Genomic DNA, 22,130 nt, shown 5'->3' on the forward strand with positions numbered 1-22,130 from the left:
AGGGGACCGTCAGCGGATAAAACGAGAAGGAGGGAAGACGAGAGTCCCCACTCCAAAGAGCCGACACCACAGAAGGTGAAGGAATAGAACCCCATTGAAGGGGGAAGGTGCTGCAAAACCTCACCCAAGGGCGGCGGCCGCTCAACCCTAGCAGCGCACTGCTAGGTCTCATAGTTTTTTTTATGTGTGTCATAAGTTAGCTCCAAGCATCAATACTTTCATGTCTTTTGGGCTCCTGATTTTGCTCGATCTCATTCTTTTTGCTTGTGCCAATGTTAGTTGCTCCTGGTTTTTTCAAAAAGTTTAATCCTATTTGTAGGTGAGAACAACCTTCTTGCTTGATCAATTTTAGTGGTAGACTTGGCTGTAGACATTGAGACTAGTTTTACATGTACCTTCATTACATTGTATAATAGCACTAGAACAATTAATAAGCTAGCTAAAACAAAATTAACCAATTCACACTTTAAAAACTAAACAACCAAGTATAACAATCGTACTTGATTTGCATAATCCAAATTCTCATTTTGCATTTGTAGATTCTGTAAATTATCATCTGCAACATTAATAGTGGGGACTTGGATAGTAAAAGATGACAGATAATCAGTTGGAACATTTGAATAATTATCACATCCCACATTGACATTCATATTTAAATTCACATTATCATTCATCCCCAAGTTCTCAAGTGGGCTCCAGTATGCTGATTTGGGATTACATGCAGCTCTCAAATTTGAGATTTTCACATTGTCAGATGGAACTGCTCTAATATTTGGGTTTTGAGTTATGGAGATACACGAGAGTGAATGAGATTTTACCAGCCTTTGAATCACTAACATAACAAATAAAAGGTTAGGGCGTATAAAAAAACAAATAAAAGGTTAAGGGAAAATGGAAATGGACGAAAATACTCATGGCAAATGTCACATATCCCTTGAGTTAATGGTGTTATTAGCGGTGTGTATGAATGTTAGGTATGAGTAATAAGTTGAGCCGTTGAGAACTAAAAAAGTGATTTATTTAGAATATGAGGCACCAAATTGTAGAATGACTTTTAACTATGTTATTATTTGTGACTTTTTTTCAAATAAAAATTAAAAATGTTTTTGAATTCCTCCTTTTCTGATTTCTCTGCATTTCCCTCATGCGGGCCCCACCCAACGAAGTGCGAACCAATTGCCAGCGAAACGAGAGAGTTGGAGCACGCGTCCAACTCCCGCGAGTATAGCTCAAGTTTAGTCCACTCGCTCACCATAGCTTAAACAGAAAGACAAAATTACCCTCGACCAAAACCCCCAAAAAAACCGAGTCAAAGGACCCAGCCACAATAAAAATCGAAACCCACTCCCAAAAATTTCCACTCTTCGAAAAATCGCAACTCAGGCGAGACTGAGAAGAAGAAGCACAGGCTTGAAATTCTTCACTCTTTGATTGATTGATAAGGTTGGTAATCCAATTCCATTTGTTTCCGATAATTCCAAGGCTTTAGTTTTAATTTGTTTTCCGTCTCCGCCGATTTTGTTCATCTTGATTTTGACGAATTAGAAGAGCTGGAGTGATCCGATTGGCGATATATGAAATGATCAATGAGGTTTATCTTCTGCTGTTTTAATCTCGATGAGGTTTTGCGGAAGCTTGGGGTTAACTATTTCCACTTCGATTTTAATTTTAATTTTTGGTTAGGTGTTGAAAAAAAAAGTGAGGATAGATTAATAGGTTGCGTGGAAATATTGATATGAAGCTAGTTTTTTTTTTTTTTTTTTAAGGCTAATCTAAATTGCAGTTTGTTGGTGGCACACATATTTTGTAGTGAGTTTTGGTGATTGCATAATCAATTGTGGGTTTTCGGAGCGATAGGGGAGTTTAGGGTGTGTTTTCTGCTGTGTGTGAGTGAGGCGTAACTGACTAAGAAGTTTCGGGGCAATGTTTTGGTATGTGACATGAGAGAGTAGCTTTTCGACTGAATCAAGAAGAGATAGAAAAAGAAAAGAGAAGATAACGTTGGGAGCCTAAAGTTTGCATCTTTTTTATGTGCTGCTTTTTAACAGTAACTGATCGGAGTTTCGTTGGTTGGTTTCAGTTGTAGCTGCATTAGGTCTGTAGGTTTGTCAAGTTATTAATCATAGGTTTAGAGCTGGTAGTGATAGATATTCCTTAACATGTAGAGAAAGCAAATTGCGTTTTCTCATATGGAAATGTTATATGTATGCTGATAAACTTAAATGAAAAAAAAAAGCAAAGTTCTTGTGCTCTTGCTATGCCTCAAGTCTATATGCTACAACTGAGGTCCCTAGCTTTTAGGAAGTGATGATTGTCCTCCCTTTAAATTTCTTGGTTGATCATTAACTTTTATTACTTTCTCTTGTAGTTGTTTCGGCAATGCACCGAGTGGGTAGTGCTGGGAACACGTCCAATTCTAGTCGCCCTCGTAAAGAGAAGAGATTAACATATGTATTGAATGATGCTGATGACAAAAAGGTGAATTATTTTGTATCTTTATCCTTATTGTTTTTGAAGTATATGTCTCGACTTCAGTATCGTTTTTGTTTGTTTGAGACATAAGTGCACAGGTAGTAGTTTGCGGGTCTTATTGTAGTACATGTTTATTTGCCTTTAACATCAAGATATTCCTCTCCATATTGTTAGCATGGCACTGGTGCTAAGTCATAGATACTTGTGTTACAGTATTGAATGGTTTCTCTGTTTGCAGCATTGTGCAGGCATAAATTGTTTGACTGTATTGAAGGCATCAGCGTCTGGATCTGATCACCTATTTACTGGGAGCCGCGATGGAACACTAAAAAGATGGGCTGTGGCCGAAGATGCCGCTACCTGCTCAGCAACCTTTGAGTCTCATGTGGATTGGGTATTCATTTTCCTTCCAATATTTAAGTCTAGTATTTGACAGGACTTGCAATATGATCTAGATGCTAAAATGATGGTATTTCCCTAAAAAAATAATGACTTCTTATTTGGTCTTCAAATTTCATTGTATTTTCTTCTAGTCTCATTTCAAGGTGGACAGAGTCAATTTTTCAAGTGGAATTCGTAATTCAGTCCAATGAGCTAGTAAATGGTCGAACGCAGAATGAAAAAAAAGAAGAAATTGTACTTTGTTTAGAATCTCGTAGACTGTTTTTGAGTGGCATTTTTATGTACTTTGTAGCTCCCCATAGGCAGTTTTTCCACTGAACATTTTAGGACTTCTTGACTGCATGCATAAGTTATGAACTTATACTTAAGAGAGAGTGCTTCTGTTGTGCAGGTTAATGATGCTGTTCTTGCAGGGGATAATACACTTGTTTCCTGTTCTTCAGATACCACCCTCAAGGTTTGTTAGCCTTGATGTTTGTTGTGACCTATACATTCTTTTTGAGCTGTTCCTGGTTCGTTATATAATTTAACTTATTTGTCATTGAATTGCACCAGACGTGGGATTGCTTGTCAGATGGAACTTGTACCAGAACTCTTCGTCAGCATTCTGACTATGTCACTTGTCTTGCTGCCGCAGAAAAAAATGTAATTTTCTTGTCAAATTTCTGATCAAGTAAATTAACTGCATGGAGAAAGGGTGTTGTCGGTTTATTCCTGCTGTATAATTAGTTTCTGTTCAATTTTGGTAGCATTCTCAAAGGCATCAAAAAACTATATAATAAGAAGTTCATTATTTGATCCTTCCATAGTTGTATCCGTAGAAGACCCTGTAATTGCTTATTGCACGTGTTTCTCAGAGCATAGATCACAACTTTCTACATTGCCCTTCAACTTCTTAAATTTAGAATTAGTTGTTGCAAGCGTTTTGCTGTTGTCTTCACCAACACCCCACAAACAAAGAAATAATGCATCTCAGCAGATCTGAAAATGATTCGAGTCATATTAAGAGAACTCTCATGCAGTTATATTGGTCTTTTGTCTTAGTGATGGATTTTTTGGGTATGCAGAAGATGATAATTGTTATTGTGCAGTCTTTGCGGTTATTTGGTTTGCCTTTGATAAAAGTGAACTACATTAATTTTTGAAGATAAAGAGGTGAGGAGGTAGATTGTCTTTGGAAGGGATGCATATATTTGGCACTTTTCAGGCTGAATTGGTGAATCAGTTTAGGGACAACCACGCTAGTTTGGTTAATCTTTATTTGGCCGGGAGTTATACTTCATTTGAAATGTTTCTACTCTGCATTACATAGACCAACATCCTGTCTGTCTTTGCTTGTATCCTTTCATTTTTAATACAATTAATTTCTTTCTATTGAATAAGAAAGTTTCTGATCCTTTTATAGTGTCATGCATTTTAGAGCAATATTGTTGCCTCTGGTGGACTTGGAGGGGAGGTATTCATTTGGGATCTCGAAGCAGCCCTTACTCCGGTCTCAAAGTCAGGTGATTCTGTGGAAGATGATTGTTCAAATGCCACCAATGGTTCTGGAAATGCACAACCGATTACAAGTTTACGTACTATCAGCTCTAGCAACAGCATTTCTATGCACACAACTCAGGCACATGGATATGTTCCAATCTCTGCCAAAGGCCATAAAGAATCAGTTTATGCACTGGCAATGCATGATAGTGGATCACTTCTTGTCTCTGGTGGAACAGAGAAGGTAATAGTTTGATGTTCATGCTTGGTTTCATGTTGACTTTGTTATGTTTCTCGTGGTCATACCCAAACAAGTCTTAAAATGGTCTGGTTTGGATAGAATAACTTTCATCTTCTAGTAAGTGGGTGAGGATAATACAATAGTGGTAATAACTTTAAGTCATATCCTGATTCCCTCTAGGTCGTGCGTGTTTGGGACCCAAGAAGTGGCTCGAAGACTATGAAACTAAGAGGGCATACAGATAATATCAGGGCTCTGCTTCTTGATTCTACTGGCAGGTTGGTTGGATTAGTTCTTCATAGGCTACGTTGATATAATGCTTTATATGATTTTTTATATTTGTACATGAATTTTATTTTAACTCTTCATAATCAAGCTTCGTTCTTAGATTGAATCCATTTAACTTGCGTATGACTCTATACTCTGTCTAATATTTTTCTAAATGTCTTCCATTGATACAGCAAAATACATTTTGCATATGAGTTAGACCATGATCTGAGATTAGAATGATTTATTCTTCCCATCTTATCTATTATATGTAGTGCTTCTATGCAATTTTGTTATGTTGTCAGTCCATTGACCAATTTCTCTTTGAACTTTCACTTTTGCAGGTTTTGCTTATCAGGATCTTCTGATTCAATGATTAGGTTGATAACTCACCTATCTCTTCTTTACAATGCAAACAATTAGCATTTAGATGCAAGATGAATTATTTATGTCATAAGTAGTTGGTAATTTGGTACTTTGTCCGTTATCTACCTAATTCTCTGTCTATTTTGTAGACTATGGGATCTTGGTCAGCAAAGATGCGTGCATTCTTATGCGGTGCACACAGATTCTGTTTGGGCACTTGCCAGTACGCCAACGTTTAGTCATGTATATAGTGGTGGGAGAGACCTTTCTGTGAGTACAGTTCCTCCTTACAACTTGACTTCCCCCAGACATCTTTCGTCTTTGGCTGTTTGGCTTTGTTGCTCATCGTTTAATGCTCAATTCTGTTTATATTTTCAGTTGTACTTGACAGACTTGACCACAAGAGAGAGTCTTTTGCTTTGCCAAGGAGAACACCCCATTCTGCAGTTGGCTCTAGATGATGATAGCATATGGGTTGCAACAACAGATTCTTCAGTTAATAGATGGCCTGCTGAGGGGCGCAATCCTCAGAAAATTATCCAAAGAGGTGGCGCTTTCTTGGCTGGAAATTTGTCATTCTCAAGAGCAAGGGTGTCCTTAGAAGGATCTACCCTAGTAAGTACAAATTAATTGTCTGTTTCATAAAAATATTGTTCTCAGGTCCTTGTGCATTGAACTTACTACAGCTTGGTCAATATTGTCCAGGTCCCTGTTTATAAAGAACCAGTCTTTGCAATTCCTGGAACTCCTGGAATAGTGCAACATGAAATATTAAATAATAGAAGGCATGTCTTGACAAAGGTAATGAGGATGATTTTCTCATGTGTTATTTTTGATGTGTTTGGTCAACTTGAGTCCTCAAGTTTTGTTTATATGCAATCTCATGAACCAATGTAACTTTGATAGGATACTGCTTCTTCGGTGAAGCTGTGGGAGATTACTAGAGGTGTTGTTATTGAGGATTACGGAAAGGTAATATATATATATATATATATATATATATATATATTTATTTATTTATTTATTCTCTCTCCCTAATTGGTCAATGCTTCATCTGGAAGGATTTCTGAGTGTTTTCTTTATATATATATGTGTGTGTGTGTATTATTAAAAGTTCATTTTTTAGGGACATCATAAGCATTTATCCTTTTAATGTGTATCATACAGGTCTCGTTTGAGGAGAAAAAGGAAGAGCTTTTTGAGACTGTATGCTTCCTATTCCACAGTGATTTCAGCTTAATAAATCTGATTGATTTTATACTAAATTACTGATGCTTACTGCTTTACTGCTTCAGGTAAGCATTCCTGCATGGTTCACTGTGGATACCAGGCTTGGAAGTTTATCTGTACATATGGATACCCCACAATGCTTTTCAGCAGAGATGTATTCGGCAGACCTTAATATTGTAGGAAAGCCTGAAGATGACAAGGTAGATATCATCTTGACCTCATCTTTACTTGTTTGTTCTTCCCTCTCTTTCAGTGGGTTCTGGAAATTGTCTTACTGTTCATGTTATATTTGGTAACTAAGAATGTACTGCAAAAGTGCTAGGAGGCGCAACCTTTACACTGCAAGTATACCTAATAGATAAAAAATGAAAAATAACGGTGTTCTTTGTGTGATATCAAAAATTCTCTCAAATGGCTAGCCTTGAACACATAATAGTTTTCTTCTCTCCTTCAGAAGCTTTTATCTTGTACTATCACTTTCTGACAAAAAAAAATAAGAGACCTCTCTCTGACTTTGTAGTTTCTAAATGAAAATACATTCCAATTCAACTCTGCCTGCTGAAACTGAAATTCTTGTGGCCAGACACTGCAGAAATAGAGATAAATAACAAATTTAGAATGATTGGTAGTACGTTTTTATTATAATTATGGATCAGTACTTCTCATATTAACAATATATTATTCTACTAGCAATTCCAAATCTAGATACATTATTTGTTTCTTTATTGTTTATTTCTTTTTAGCTTTTAAAGAGACCTTTTCCCTACCTATTCCATAAAAGTGGTTGTACCAGAATTGAATTTATTTCTTGTCACACTGCAGGTTAATCTAGCGCGAGAAACGCTTAAAGGGCTCTTGGCTCATTGGTTGGGGAAAAGAAAGCAAAGATCGGGAACACAGGCATCGGTGAACGGGGATGTGTCATCCGGAAAGGAAATCACTCCTAGAAGTATTACCCACTCAAGAATGGAGGTGGATAGTAATGCCGAAAATGATTCAATGGTCTATCCTCCCTTTGAATTTTCTACAGTTTCCCCTCCTTCTATCATCACTGAGGGCTCTCAGGGAGGACCATGGAGAAAGAAGATCACTGACCTAGATGGAACTGAAGATGAGAAGGACTTTCCATGGTGGTGTCTGGATTGTGTGTTGAATAATCGCCTACCTCCTAGAGAAAATACCAAGTAACTTTCTTATTTTTAATGTATCTCCTTTGCTTTTGGCTGGAATTTTGATTTCTTGCTTGAGACTCTTTGCAGTAGACAGTGGTGCTGGTTTATATTAAAAAAGATATACTTCCCTGAAGAATGCTATAAAATTTGTGCATATTTCATACTTCTGTCATCATTTTCTTGAGAGATGCACCCTCTAGCCAACTGTTCCTACACAAACTGAGCTTAAAGCTATCATAACATCTAGTATAAAAGCCATTATATCCTGGTTCCTCTCTCTTAGGTTTCCTTGTCTCAAGTTCTTTGGCTTCTATTTCCACCTTTCTTTTTCATTAAATATTTCTTTCTTTTTGCAATATAATGCTCAATCTTCATGTTGCCAATGAAGTTCTGGTATTCTTTGGCTCACAATAATTGGAACTCTGATGTACAGTTACCTAGTTTTGCATGATTATTCTTCTCGAAAATAAGTTCTTTGGTTATCTTTACAGGTGCAGTTTTTATCTACATCCATGTGAAGGTTCAACTGTTCAGATCCTCACACAAGGAAAACTAAGTGCACCTCGTATATTACGAATTCATAAGGTAAAGTTTTGGATTCATGGTATTTTGTGCTGCAACGATGAAAAATATTGTTCCGTTGCTTTTATGAAATTCATCAGGAGAACTTGATGTTATAGTAAATTGGTGAACGATACTTCTCTAGAGAAATATTGTTTGGTCAACTTAATCTATTCTTTACAAACAGGAACTATTAAGTTGGGTCGGTCATTTTCAAGTTTGCTCTTAACATCAGAAAGCTTTTCTTTATTTTTCTCTTTGATGTAGTCACCATTTGAATGAAGTTAATGTGTATCAGAAACATAACTTACATCATCGAATGGATGAAAGCTTTGGGGTTGTGTATTGTACACACACATATCTTTTCTTCTTTTTCATAAAGTTTATTTTGTTAGACAGAATATGTGGTTGGGAAACGAAACTCACATTCCTTGCATGGATATTTTACATATGTGTATATCTTCTGTTTGTTTCCAGTAAAGTTACTATAAAAAATGTGTTGTGCAAATGCAACTCGTACTCATTGAACAGATGAATGCTTCAGGATTCTGTGTTGTGTGTTCACTCTCCCACATGTATGACATTGTGCCTAATTTATTTATAATATATCCTATGGCCAACTTGTCTTTGTAGTCTGTTTGTATGCGTGCGCGCGCACACACACACATTTCGTTTTGTTAATTTGGGGTATTGTGCATGGTAAACTTTTTAAATACAGTATGGCTAATTTGGTTTTGTTATTTTGGTATATGCAGGTTGTTAACTATGTAGTTGAAAAGATGGTCCTGGACAAACCATTAGATAGTGCAAATCCTGATGCAACATTTGCTCCTGGTCTTGCTGGAGGGCCAGGACAACTCTCTGCCATTGGAGATGGATCTTTTCGGTCTGGATTGAAGCCATGGCAGAAGCTTAAACCTTCTATAGAGATATTGTGCAACAATCAGGCAAGTGGACAAACATTTTGGATGGCTTCAATAGATATACTTATTCTGTCCTACTCAGACCGTCCTGTTAAAACTTATTCTGTCCTACTCAGACCGTCCTGTTAAAAAGTCTAACTCATCTTTTTCTTTGTATGTGCAGGTCTTGTCGCCAGAAATGAGCTTAGCCACAGTGCGGGCTTATGTATGGAAGAAATCCGAGGACCTGGTTCTCAATTACAGGGTGGTTCAGGGCAGGTGATTCTGCACAATTTTGTGGAGGTGAGGTTTTTTCTTTCTATCCTTGGAACTTCATATGCTTTTTTCAGCCATCAGTCCAGCACTAATCTATTGTAGTCAAAACGGGTTGTCAATTATTTCCACTTTCTTTTTTTTTCTTTTTTTTTAAACAATGATTTCCACTCTTAATGCCTTCCATTGAAAATCATGAACTTGAGACCTGAAACTTTAAATTGGTTCTGTAGATGAAATAAAGCAGGCTTTTCCATCGCTCATTTTACTGCTGTTAAGCATGAAAATGTCCATTTGGACTGTAGTTATGTGTATGGCTGATTGTCTGAAAAAATTTGAGGGATGATAAATTTTATTATTCCACTTCAAAAATTTGATGAAGATGAGTGCATGACTGTCTTATTTCTTGAAAAAGAAATAATATCAACTTGTGTTACTAGTTAATATACTACTATGGTGTTCATCCCTAGAATACTGATACAGACTGCAGTTTATGCCCTTTTCACTAGCAAGGTGGGGCAGTACCTGAAGCTTTGTTGTTGATATTTTAAACTTGCAGGTCATAGTTTTATTTTGATAATGGGAAATATTGATTCTTCTGGTACGCTCATGGTAATCAGAACACTTGTAAAGTTTGATAGCCGATTGATTACCGTATGCATGCATCCTCCAACTTGCTGAGAAGGCTCTGGTTAGCATGTTCCTCATTGGGCAGGTGCTATTATGAATTTTGAACTTCATCGCTGACATGCAAGCTTTGCTGGACGTTGCAAATTAGTCAATTTGTTGTCGGGGCATATTGCAGTAGATAAGAGTATTTGACTATGGATGAGAAACAAACAGAGCCGAATTAGACATATGATGATGAAAGTCTTGTAGATTTGTATTGTCGGTTATGATACCTAGCCATAGAATGCTCTATTGTGAAGGGACGTTTTTATGGAAATTTAACTCATGGAATAAAACTGTTCCATTTCTGTCCCATATCGAGATTTCTTTTCCTTTTACCTCGTGTACTGCTCCCGAATGTAGTTCTTATTTCTAGAGGACGCTACTGAAGTAAATCCCAATTTTGCCTTGCATTTGTACTTGTACCTTCAGGGCTGATAGTCCCGGGTTCTTTTTTTTTTGTCCAACAGTGGTTTGGTTTTTCTTACTGTATTTTCATATGTGCATTTTATGCAGTTCTATCAGTGTTTTTGGGGCACCTCATGGCTGTGTACATTTTCTGCATTACATGTTACAAACGTTTACAAATGGCCAACGAACACAACAAAAAAGTAACAAATGAAATGAGACATCGAAGACGATTCCATAGTAGTGACAGATTTATCAGGAATGCAAGCTTGGTGAGAAGAGGCTGATGTCGAAGAGAAAAGGCCAGACTTTAGTGGATTAGACAGAGGACTGCATCAATTTCTTTCCTAGAAGATTAGGGCTTAGAAATAGAGACAAGAGAATCATGTGTCTGGTTATGAACTTGGATGGTCCATCAAGCCACCAAGGGATGGTGAGTATGGTGGCGTGTTCCCTCTATTGTTCTCTTTTGGTTATGGATTGTGTGACTGCTCTGAGTCTTTCACTCCCGGGTGGTGGGCATTGTGACATGCCTCTTTCGATACGAGTCGTATGTGAAAACATCTTAGTGCTCCGGAGCATCGGAACTCTGAACATTCTGACTTTGAGAAGCATTACAGATCGTCCCTCTCGTATGATTTCTCCTTCACCCCCATTTTAACGTATTCGGCGCTTTTGTTTGATTGGTATACCTTGTACGTTTTTGAGCGGGAGAATTCCTACTATAAGACTGAAGCATTTGGGTCCCCAATAGTCACCCACTCATACTTTTGATTGGTTCTCTTTACTTCTTTAGTGCCGTATGGGACTCTGGAGTTGAGCCCAACTGATTATGAGACTTAACCTTTTCTTTAACCCATTTGTATTTCCCAGACACCAGAAAAGACGGTTATTTTTGGGTGCAGGCCTCCATTTAAATTGTTGTCTTCTTTAAACTGGGCGGTGTGGAATGTAGAAATAGTAAAATTACCATCATTTTCAAGTAATGTATTGTGAGATTGCATGACTCCCACATGTGGCCAATTGACAACCAGAGCGAAAAGCAATGGACAGGACGGAACTCTTTCTCTGCCACTCAGACCCACCTCAGGTAGAATCCAAATTCTTGGCTAGTATACTTCCATTTTTGCTCAGTTCATTTCTGTAGCATTATTGCACATTCTTTGTATCATTTTTTGCTGCCAATAATTAATTCTTACAGTAGATTAAAGCTCAGAGCCTCGGAACTTTGCTTGTGTTAGATATCCCAGTTTGGTTTTCTGGGTCTGCTTCTAGTTTCACTTTTGTGACTGTTTGTCTGTTTCTGTGTTGGGCTTTCCATATATATTCCACTTTTGGTTACCTTTCTTTGTCAGACTACACAAATTCCAGTTTGCTATCTGGGTTTGCTTCAAGTTTCACTATTGTGACCATTTCTGTGCCTAATGTGTGATTTTATCCGTAGAGGGTTTTAGGGGCCAACTGAATTTAGTACCTTCTCCTTCATTTCTGTTCAGAAGTGCTAGTTTTTGGAGTTCCAAAGTTTCTCACTTGGTGAATAAAGGGTCTAGAATCAATCTTCTGTAGTTGTTTGCAGAAGAAATGGCATCAGTTATAGGTTTTGGGGGACCTCACTTTTTTGCATTAAGTTCTGAGAATAAGCCTCGGTTTCGAGTGCAAGTTAGGAGTTTAGGTAATCAGGATGCATCAGTTTTGCCTTCAGACTCGGTTGTAGTGAATGGAGCTTCTGTAGTTGGGGAGAGGGAGGGAAGTAGGCCTTTGGTTGATCAAGGGAATGGGAGTTTGAGGCATAAGGTTAAGGAGAAACAGAGGATAGAAGATGGTGTTCTCGAAAGTTTGGAACCTTTGTGGGATGATGGGTATGGGACTGTGACTGTAAAGGATTATTTCGATGCAACTGAGGAGATGATTAAGCCTGATGGTGGTCCTCCTCGATGGTTTAGCCCCCTTGCGCGCAACCCTCCATTGAAGGATTCTCCAGTTCTTTTGTTTTTGCCTGGTAATTGATGCCGGATCAGTTACAATATGTCATTAATTTTGAAGCTACTTTAGTTTTGTGTTTTTCATTGAAGTGATATGCACAGATGGCCTTGAGGAAAAATGGATGTTATGTCTCTTATGGGAAGAAACTTTTGAGATGAGTTTGTTAATGAGTGAAATATATAGCAAAGAATGTTGTTTAATCATTTTGTTATTGATACATACAGGGTTAGATGGTACTGGTTGCGGACTCATTTTGCATCATAAAGCTCTTCAGAAGTAAGTCAGTAACTCTTATCTTTGATTTTTGACAACTTTTTTTTGTTGCTGAGATTCCACCCCTGTAATAGTTGGCCTTGCTAGAGAAACATGGCACTTCTACAGATCAGGTTTAGCAATTTAACTTGGGGTCAACTATTTGTTCTGACCTATACTTCCTTAAACCTTGCAGGGTCTTTGAAGTTCGATGCTTGCATATTCCAGTTAATGATCGAACACCATTTGAAGGTCTTAATTTTTATATCCCTATCCATTACATTACATATGTTTATCCATACAATTTATGTGTAAATGACAGTAATTTCTCGAGTTATTTGTGAAGTTATTTCACCTATTGATGGGCAGTCCTGTATTTATAACTGCTTTTAGCTACTTAATATTTTGCATTGTTAACAACAGTTAGTTTCAATTTTTTTAACGTGATCTGAACACTTAAGGATTTGGTTGCTTGTATCCTTTATCTAACGATGCTCATTTTAGATTCTGTGTAGGATTGACTTTCAGTACGCTTTGTTGCCAATTTATTTTCCAAATGTGTACGGTATTATCTTTAGAATTGAAGGGCGATGACATAGTTTATGACCACAAGTCCACAACTTAAGTATAATTGTAAATCTAACATTTATGTAGTCGAGATACTCCAATTACCTTATGCATGTTAACAGGCTAAACTAGTGTCTAACTTGTAAGTGGGTTTTGTCTTATGCTTGTTCGTTGCTAAACCAACAGTTGCTTCAGTTCTCCACTGACCATGTGGTCTCATTTATACCAAACCACAATAGGGCATTGCTTGTTGTTGAAAAATTTGAGTATCATCAAACTAAACTATATTGTCAATGCCCTTGATTCAATCATTTTAATCTTCAATTTCTGAAACCATTAAGTGGCTATGGATATATGCTGTATTGCTGGACATTTTGTAGTCTCTAAGCCATACTACTTTACCTATGCACCACGTGCATACATTTTCTATTCAAACTTATGACAGTCAGGTTTTGCGCCGTCTTTATTTTCTTCTTCTTCTTCTTCATTTTTTTGTTTTTTTGTTTTGAAGATGTTTGTATCAATCAATTATATAGTGGGCTTACATTTATAGGGCTGGTGAAATTGGTGGAAGAAACTATTAGGGTTGAGCATGCTTCATCTCCCAACAAGCCAATTTATTTGGTAGGAGATTCTTTTGGAGGATGCCTATCACTTGCCGTTGCTGCACGTAATCCTACCATTGACCTAGTACTGATACTAGTCAACCCAGGTTGGTGTTATGGTATCTAGTTTAGTTTCCTTCCTCATATAGTCTTATGTGTTAATGAACTTTGGTTGATACACCAAGTCAGTTTGACTTTTGTGGTTTTCTATTGTAGCAACATCCATCGAGAGGTCTCAGTTGCTACCTCTGTTCCCAATCTTGGAGGCTATGCCTGAAGAATTACATATCACAGTTCCCTATCTTCTCAGCTTTGTTATGGGTACGTGATTTGCTGCTTCCAGAATCTAAATCCACTTATATCTCTGGAGAAACCAGACAAGCTATTTCTAATTTAGCAGTTCTCCATGCTTTACTGCCTTTAATCCTGTCTTAATTATAAACTGTATTACTTTGGTCCATAAAAAGTTTATTGTCTTAAGGTGCTGCTTAAATAACAACTGATAGCCCAGCCGTGTTCTTGCAAGCCTGGTTATGAACCCTGGTTACTCCCTCAAATTATATTTTCTTGCTACATCATTAAATTGCATCATCTTATATTGAATATTACATTACCGGGAGCAATGCTTATGAGGCAGTTTCAAGAACTTTTTTATGTTAATTGTCCTGGAAATTTCATGTGTGCCATGACAGGAGCAAATTATAGGCAGTTTCAAGTTTCTCTTGTTTTCAATCACGATTACGTCAGTTCTGATATTTCCTTTAAATTTTCATGCTATCAGGTGATCCAATAAAAATGGCGACGGTTAACATAAAAAATAGGCTTCCTCCCGGTTTAAAATTTACGCAAATATCGCAGAACCTCACTGCTTTGCTACCATGTCTCTCTGTAAGAAGCATTTGCATTTATGTTTGTTTAACTTTGTATTTTTCGTTCTTGGCATTATCTTTTTCTCTGTTTAACTAGGTTTGTTTTGTTATTTAGTGCAATTTGTTTATACGTGCTTCGCTTATCATTTGCTGTTGATTTTTTAAGTTAGTCTTTTGGATTTACACCATTCTTTTCCTTTCCCTGCTATGGTCAGTAATTAGTCTCATTCATACCCACATCAATTAAAAAGCATGTGTTCACTATTATAGTAGTTGTGCTCACTGGTAAGGCAGATGATAATTTTAAAAGGTATAAGTAATTGAAATGATGCTCATCTTGGTTGAAATTCAAATCTCCTAGTCATGAATTATGGCTATGGCAAATGGAGTTCTCTAACTTACTTTTAAACATCTACTTACTGTCAAGTGTGTCAACATATGGTGAGGCACACACCTTATTCTCGATATATTCATTGAGACTGGTGCATTTTACTCTGAAACAGCTTAATGTTGAGAAGCTTAACTCTAGAGCGTCACTGTTGACAGACACGCCAAACATTGTTCAATGACTTAAAATTAATCTCTATTACTTTAGACACTAAACTTGAGTTTCCGCCTGAGGATCATACACTTTTTGCATAGGAATAGTAGATACACATTTGATACTCTATAAAATCCCTGCACTCTTTATGTGATTTCTGAAAGTTATAGTCACAGCGAGCACGTCATCTTGAATGGTTATAAGAAAATGGTGGATAAGGATGAATGTAGCAGTGTTTTTCTAACTCATGCCATATCATCATTTGCTTTCGTTCTCGTATCTTGTTGACCTACATACTGTATAATCATTTGGGATGAGAGTTGTACCTTGTTGTCTATTTTCCTTTATTTATATCATTTTCTTCTCAGTCTTTGGCCGATATTATACCAAGGGAAACTCTTCTTTGGAAGTTGAAGCTGCTCAGATCAGCTGCTGGTTATGCAAATTCCCGTCTTCATGCTGTTAAAGCTGAAGTACTTGTGTTGGCTAGGTTCTTACTGACTTTCCCTGTCATGGTTCTCTTGTTTTATGGAAAATTGACAACTTTTCTTCTCTTTTTATTTGTTCCTTACCTTTGTTCATTCTCAAATTGGATACTGGCACTTTTGGGTATAACTGATTATTTTTTTATTTCAGTGACAAGGATAACATGGTTCCTAGTCGGGATGAAGTGGAACGACTAAGGAACTCATTACAGAACTGTTCAATTCGTCACTTCCCAGACAATGGGCATACCCTGTTACTGGTAAGTTAATATTTATGCATTTTACAAAGCCTGGCTGCTGGCATGGTGCTATCGGATTTTCTGTTGATCTGTTCTGTTAATACAAAATTACTGACACCAATTTAGATACATTTAAACCTAATAGACTTACTTGATACTATCAAACTGATTAAGGTGAATTATCTTGTATGTTGGCTTTAGTTTGACTTTTAAATAGTGGTTTATAGAATTATGATCAAATTGAGAACAAGGTGTACGCTCGAAGGAATTGCTGGATTTGATTTTATAGAATTACTTCAGTTTCTCTCGTTTTTTTTTTTTCAATATTTGCTGTTGCTTGATCACAGCACTCTTTTGTTAGTTTCTACAATTGACAAGTTGGATGAAAGCTTGTCAAAGATGGAGATTTGACTCAAAAATTCTCCAGGGATATCAATTGGTCCATTTGTCAATGGACAGCTAGACACTAATTCTTTTTTGGATAGAAGCTGGACACTAATTCTGTGACAACATTATTTTTATTTTTTTTATTTTTATAATGCAAACTTCTATTTTGTTATTTCAGTGCAATAGAAAATTTTCCTTCTGGGTTTAATCGCCTTTACCTTGTGGAAATACAAACTTAATTGACTGAACTCCTGTTGCCATGTTACAGGAAGATGGGGTTAATTTGTTGACGGTTATAAAACGTACTCTCAAATATCGCCGTTCGAGGAAGCATGATAGTGTCTCAGATTTCCTTCCTCCTAGTATGACAGAATTCAACTATGCATTTGATGAAACAGTCGGGTAATTTAGTTGAGCAATTTCTCTCTTCCTTTCCTATTCTATTTGTTAATTTTTGATGGCAAGCTTCCACACATGCTACTTCTTAAGGTTAATTAAGGACTCCATTGTTTGTCTACTTTTGAATTTTGTTGTTAATATTAGTTGTGTTTTCTAATGCTTTTGTCTGGACTAAGTTCAGATGATAATAATGTCTTTGAGTTCAGATCCCAAAAACAATTTGCATTTGAAAATTATTCTATGAAGTAAATGAGGTAGTTCATCCTGTTTATTATTCGGCTTTGCTTTGGAATATACATTAAAGTTCTGTTGCACAGGTATATAAAAATTTCTGCAATTATAAGTTGTTTTTTTGAGTGTGGAAAATATTTTCTAAAGGAATATACCATGTAAATATATAGCTATTATCCGAGTCTTTTGACGTCAGAAAAACTTTCGATATCTCATTATACTACAGTACTACTTGAAGAGTTTTTGGTGATGAGAAGCTAAAAAATAAAAACCATAGTAACAAATCTGTCTAGGATCCAACTGTTCCACGTTGTGGATTTTCTGTATATATTTTCATATATCAATTAAACATAACCCTACACATTCATACAGCAATCCCTTTATAACTCATGACAGCCTTTCTGGTCTTCAGAAAAAGAAAAAGAAAATTGCTACTTATATCTAGGAGACTAGGATCTTATAAGAAGTCTAGATGCATCATGTATGGGTTTCACTTGCAAGTTACCTGGACCAGGCTATGTTGCATCTAGTATCTTTGGAATATTTGGGACCAAAGGTGATACTAAAACAACTGAATGGCAGATTGTTACGCTTTGCTGCTGGTTCTGCTTTTTTCTCAACATTGGAAGATGGAACGGTAGTGAGAGGTCTTGCAGGAGTTCCAATTGAAGGACCTGTCTTAATTGTTGGCTATCATAATATAATGGGGCTAGAAATGTATTCTTTAGTTGAAGAATTTTTAAGAGAAAAGAAAATAATGGTTCGTGGTTTAGCACATCCAGAACTGTTGTTGGGGAAGAGCTCAGCTGATTTTGACTTGTTCAACGTATTTGGTGCATTACCTGTTACGGCAAGAAATCTATTCAAAGCGCTTTCATCAAACTCACATGTTCTCTTGTATCCTGGTGGTGCACGTGAAGCTCTCCATTACAAGGTGCACCAACTGCCTAGTTCCTTATAGTACTATATATTTTGAAATGGCAGTTTCCTTGCATTATGTTCTGTCTGCCAGAGATTATCTGATTTTCAGACAGAATTTTTTGTGGGCATTTAAATATATAAGATTTAAAGGATACTAGATGCTTTAACAGGTAAAATGGCCAGGCTAAAGTGGATTTCTCCTTTCATGACAGTTTTTGAGCCAGAGCTAAAGTGGCCATTGTGTCTATCATTGCTCTTAGATTTATCATGGAAAGTATAACCATGAAAGGAGAAAGAAGGCGCATAAGCATATGCACATGTGAATTTGTTTTCAGTTTATTCAGAAAAACATAGGAACTTCAAACTTTGCATGTTTTAGAACATTCAGGGTCACAAAGGAATACAAATACAATATACAGAAACTCTTTGATTTTGTGGAGTAATCAAAGATGTCATAGTTTTTTGTTGCCCATGATGATAGAGTGATTCTATAATTGGCAGGGTGAAGAATACAAGTTATTCTGGCCTGATCAACCTGAATTTGTCAGAATGGCTGCACGTTTTGGGGCCACAATTGTACCATTTGCAGCTGTAGGAGAAGATGACTTACTCGAAGTAAGCTTTTGTAACTGTTATACTCCAAACTTCTCTTGGTAAAATTAAGGACCTTTTCTCTGGGTTTATGGAATCTTAGACAGGGTATATGACTCTCATTAATATTTCTTATCATTTTCTCCTAATCGCTGAAAAAGATAACAAAAGTAGTGTTACCAATCCAAGGGTGTTGGTGGAGAGTAGATATACACTGCATTTTCAATATGTAGGATTAAATTGGTATCAGATGCGATTCTCTAAAATAGGAATAGTAAGCATAACCAATGTAATAATGGTTTGTACCTCGCAGAGTTTAAATCTCTCATCCAAAATACAGGTTCTGTCAATCCTTCTGTTTGACTTTCACTTTTATGTTCTGCTTCTGATAGATGGGGCCTAACTCCATCTTAGTAGTATCTTATGTGGCCATATACCATCTTCTTCTTTACCAAGAATAATATAATAGACATTTTTGTTTTACCTCAAGTTTTAACATCTTATAATGTACTTTGGAAGTTGTGATGATATTTCATTTCTTTATCGACACCTTCTGTCTTGAGCTACAATTTTGAAGTTAACACATTGTAACTTGGTTCTTATTTTGGATGTGGCAGTTGGTTCTCGACTACAATGACATAAAGAAGATCCCTGTGGTGGGCGACTATTTCATCAATGCTAATAATGATGCTATGAAATTGAGGTAAAGATATCCTGAAAGACAATCTAGATTAATGTGATATATGTAAGTTTAAATTCTCTTCTGATCGTTCTCTTAACAAAAATGTGGTCTGGTTATAGGGAGGATACACCTGGAGAAGTTGCCAACCAAGACCTCTTCTTTCCGGGAATTCTGCCCAAGTTACCAGGCCGCTATTACCATTTGTTTGGGAAACCGATAGAAACAAAAGGAAGGGAAGAGATCCTGAAAGACAAAGACAGTGCAAACAAATTGTATTTGGAGATACAATCTGAAATTGAACGAAGTTTAGCATACTTAATCAAGAAGCGAGAGGAGGATCCTTACAGGAATCTTATTGACAGAACAGTATATCGGGCACTATATTCCCGTTTAGATGAAATTCCAACATTTGAGCCTTGAAAAATTGGTTTCGAGGAGCATGCTCTTCTTGGTTTTCACTGCACAGTAGTACAAGTATTTCCTGGGGACAAGGATGATGCTGTGGCCGAACAAGATCATTATTTCTCTTGATACTGAATCTCGTGTTGCAATCTAGCGATGGGGTCTCAGCTGAAGCATTGTCTCTGAACCTGCAAATATCAGACTTGTACATGCCCTTTACATGTTTGTGATATGTATATTTCACAGAAGGTGATAGTGTACTTTAGGGGTAACGTGTACACAGAATAGATGACATGTATATTTCTTTTTTAACCCTTGGCTATATGATATTGTTCATGGCTTAATATGTAATAGTGATACGACACAATATCATAGTGATGCTACCCATTGGAAATCATTATTTGATTGATGAACAAATCTTACAAGGTTTTCGATTACAACAAATCAGACAAGTTTATGCATACATCTTCGTACATGTTCTGGTTACCAACTGTTCAAATTTATGGCAGTGGCAGTGTTTGATTTCTTCTATGTGTTCAAACATCAATACCAGAAATGACAATTTTTCCAGAAACATTTGATAGGTTCCGTACACAGATTTAGCAGTATCAGCCTTCTGGTGTGAGAGTTTCTTAGTCATGAAGCCAGATTTGTATCTCCACCATAAAAGCAGTCAGCGTTGTTTCTAAAGGATGTATAGTAGCTTATCTTTATTATATTCTGCCGAAAGAAGAATGAATTAGGAGTAGGGAAAATTGGGTGTATGTGGAAATCAGAACAGAGGGAATATATAACAGCGCTTAATGGAGGTCCCTATCCAAGTATGAGCAGAACATGATTCTTCAGGTCTGGCCAAGCAAAAGGATAGAATTGATCCACGATATCTTCAGGGATAAACAGGAGCCACAATTATGGTCTTTCAGCTTCAATTTGTAAGTGGTTTCTTTATGCAATATCTATTCGAAACGTAACATTTTCGTGTATCTAAAGTTATTCTGATCTCTTTCCTTCATTAGCTAATGGAACCAATGCATTCTGAACAGTGAGAGACTAGCTCAAATCAGAAGACAATGCAGGTCACAATCCATAGATATTTTTGGCAGAATATGATTCCTTCAGCATTACCAAGGCATTGGAAGAAGCATATGTGATGGAAAAGTAACATAGCTAGTTGCTGTATATAAATGCAAGGACAGGCTTCAACATGTTGCAAGTGAGAAACAAATCCTAACTTGAGTTCCAAGCAAGAGTGACAGAAGTTCCAACCTTGAAGCACAACCATGGCTTACAATGACTACGGCAATTACAGACCAGGTTACTCCACCGGTGGGGTTGGAGCTTACACCGACCAATGGGGAAATCCAAGGTATGCTTCTGATGACGAGGAGTGCCGTACAGTAATTGTTGATGCTGACGGTACTCGAAGAACAATCATTGGTTGTGTCCCTATCCGTAAACCAGAAATTTATGTTACCACAACCGAGACTATCATTGAAGAACGTGTTCACTCACCTTTATTACCTTCATACAGGCAAAGTTCTCACCCAGGTGTTGTTGAGCCAGTTAGAGGCTACGGCTATGCTGCTGATGACTCATGGCAGCGCAGGTCTTCGAGCCCCGTCAGAGGTGGTTATGGTTATGCTGACCAACCCTCCAGGATTGCACCATCCAATGGTGTGAATTGGCGCCAACAGCCCCATCAAACCGGACCCTACAGTGGCACTTCAGCAGGCTATAATGACTATAATGACTACAGCAACAAGCCAGGTCACAAGCATAGCGGAAAGACTGACCACTATGATGACCACTACAGCAACAAGCCAAGTTACAAGCATAGTGGAAAGAGTGACAACTATGATGATCACTACCGCAAAAATGAAAGTAGCAGCTATGGACCAGCTGTCAACATGATATCAAACATGGTATCAAGCCGGCCTAAGCCAAGCCGTACTGTATATTCTACTGGTGCACTCCCCGTTCGCGGTGATGGCAGGCTCACTGTTCCAACAGATGACATGGAGAAGGCCTTGCACTACTTGAAGGAAAGTGCAAAGACTTCACCATGGCCACGAACATAATGAAATTGACTTTCAGGAATGTCATGTATGTTATTTTCATGCTGCTGGTTTAGTATAATCTAGCTACTCTTATCTGTGTGTTTATCTGCTTCTGTAACCTGTGTTGATGGCATGTATGCCTTGTGATATGAAATTATAATAAAGTATTGTAGCAATTATGCCTGCAATAAATATAATATGCATCGGTTCTATTTTATTATATGTTCAGCTTTGTATAAACCTTAATTATCATAGATAATATTAAGATCATATTTCAATTAAGTTTTTACACAGCTAAACTACCAATGAAATTATCGGAGGTTACGGCGCCGTCTTTCGGGATTACAAAGGAAATTATCTTGGTGCTTTTGCCTCTAATTTGGACATTCCAAGCTCTGTCGCTGCGGAGGTAATGGCCGTTATTAAAGCAATTGAACTTGCTTGGGTAAGGGACTGGAAGCATATTTGGTTAGA

General features: G+C 37.1%; 2 protein-coding genes across 4 annotated transcripts; both read left to right on the plus strand.

Moving 5' to 3' along the window:
* Nucleotides 1–1,303: 1,303 nt before the first annotated feature.
* LOC133720531 (uncharacterized) lies at nucleotides 1,304–10,459 on the plus strand. The gene is made up of 19 exons (XM_062146879.1): nucleotides 1,304–1,443; nucleotides 2,369–2,478; nucleotides 2,711–2,866; nucleotides 3,266–3,331; nucleotides 3,430–3,519; nucleotides 4,295–4,600; nucleotides 4,778–4,875; nucleotides 5,209–5,244; nucleotides 5,380–5,500; nucleotides 5,609–5,845; nucleotides 5,936–6,031; nucleotides 6,137–6,202; nucleotides 6,398–6,436; nucleotides 6,526–6,660; nucleotides 7,283–7,644; nucleotides 8,124–8,217; nucleotides 8,949–9,140; nucleotides 9,280–9,398; nucleotides 9,928–10,459. The coding sequence occupies exons 2-18, from the start codon at nucleotides 2,380–2,382 to the stop codon at nucleotides 9,376–9,378; spliced, it is 2,292 nt and encodes a 763-aa protein (XP_062002863.1). The 5' UTR covers nucleotides 1,304–1,443; nucleotides 2,369–2,379; the 3' UTR covers nucleotides 9,379–9,398; nucleotides 9,928–10,459.
* A 973-nt stretch (nucleotides 10,460–11,432) lies between these two features.
* Nucleotides 11,433–21,876, plus strand: LOC133720532 (phytyl ester synthase 1, chloroplastic). 3 transcript variants are annotated; one of them, XM_062146881.1, is made up of 15 exons: nucleotides 11,609–12,444; nucleotides 12,653–12,704; nucleotides 12,877–12,932; nucleotides 13,801–13,959; nucleotides 14,069–14,173; nucleotides 14,634–14,740; nucleotides 15,631–15,752; nucleotides 15,899–16,007; nucleotides 16,642–16,775; nucleotides 17,586–17,937; nucleotides 18,426–18,539; nucleotides 19,133–19,218; nucleotides 19,317–20,531; nucleotides 20,643–20,965; nucleotides 21,131–21,876. In XM_062146881.1, exons 1-13 carry the CDS (start codon nucleotides 12,027–12,029, stop codon nucleotides 19,615–19,617), a joined length of 2,115 nt encoding a protein of 704 aa, XP_062002865.1. In that variant the 5' UTR covers nucleotides 11,609–12,026; the 3' UTR covers nucleotides 19,618–20,531; nucleotides 20,643–20,965; nucleotides 21,131–21,876. The 3 variants fall into 3 exon arrangements, with proteins under 3 accessions (XP_062002866.1, XP_062002865.1, XP_062002864.1); XM_062146882.1 differs by lacking the exon at nucleotides 11,609–12,444 and adding an exon at nucleotides 11,433–11,535 and having other exon boundaries at nucleotides 20,643–21,876; XM_062146880.1 differs by having other exon boundaries at nucleotides 20,643–21,876.
* Nucleotides 21,877–22,130: the final 254 nt, after the last annotated feature.

The sequence above is a fragment of the Rosa rugosa genome, chromosome 7 (assembly GCF_958449725.1).
Source record: "Rosa rugosa chromosome 7, drRosRugo1.1, whole genome shotgun sequence".
Lineage (NCBI taxonomy): Eukaryota > Viridiplantae > Streptophyta > Magnoliopsida > Rosales > Rosaceae > Rosa > Rosa rugosa.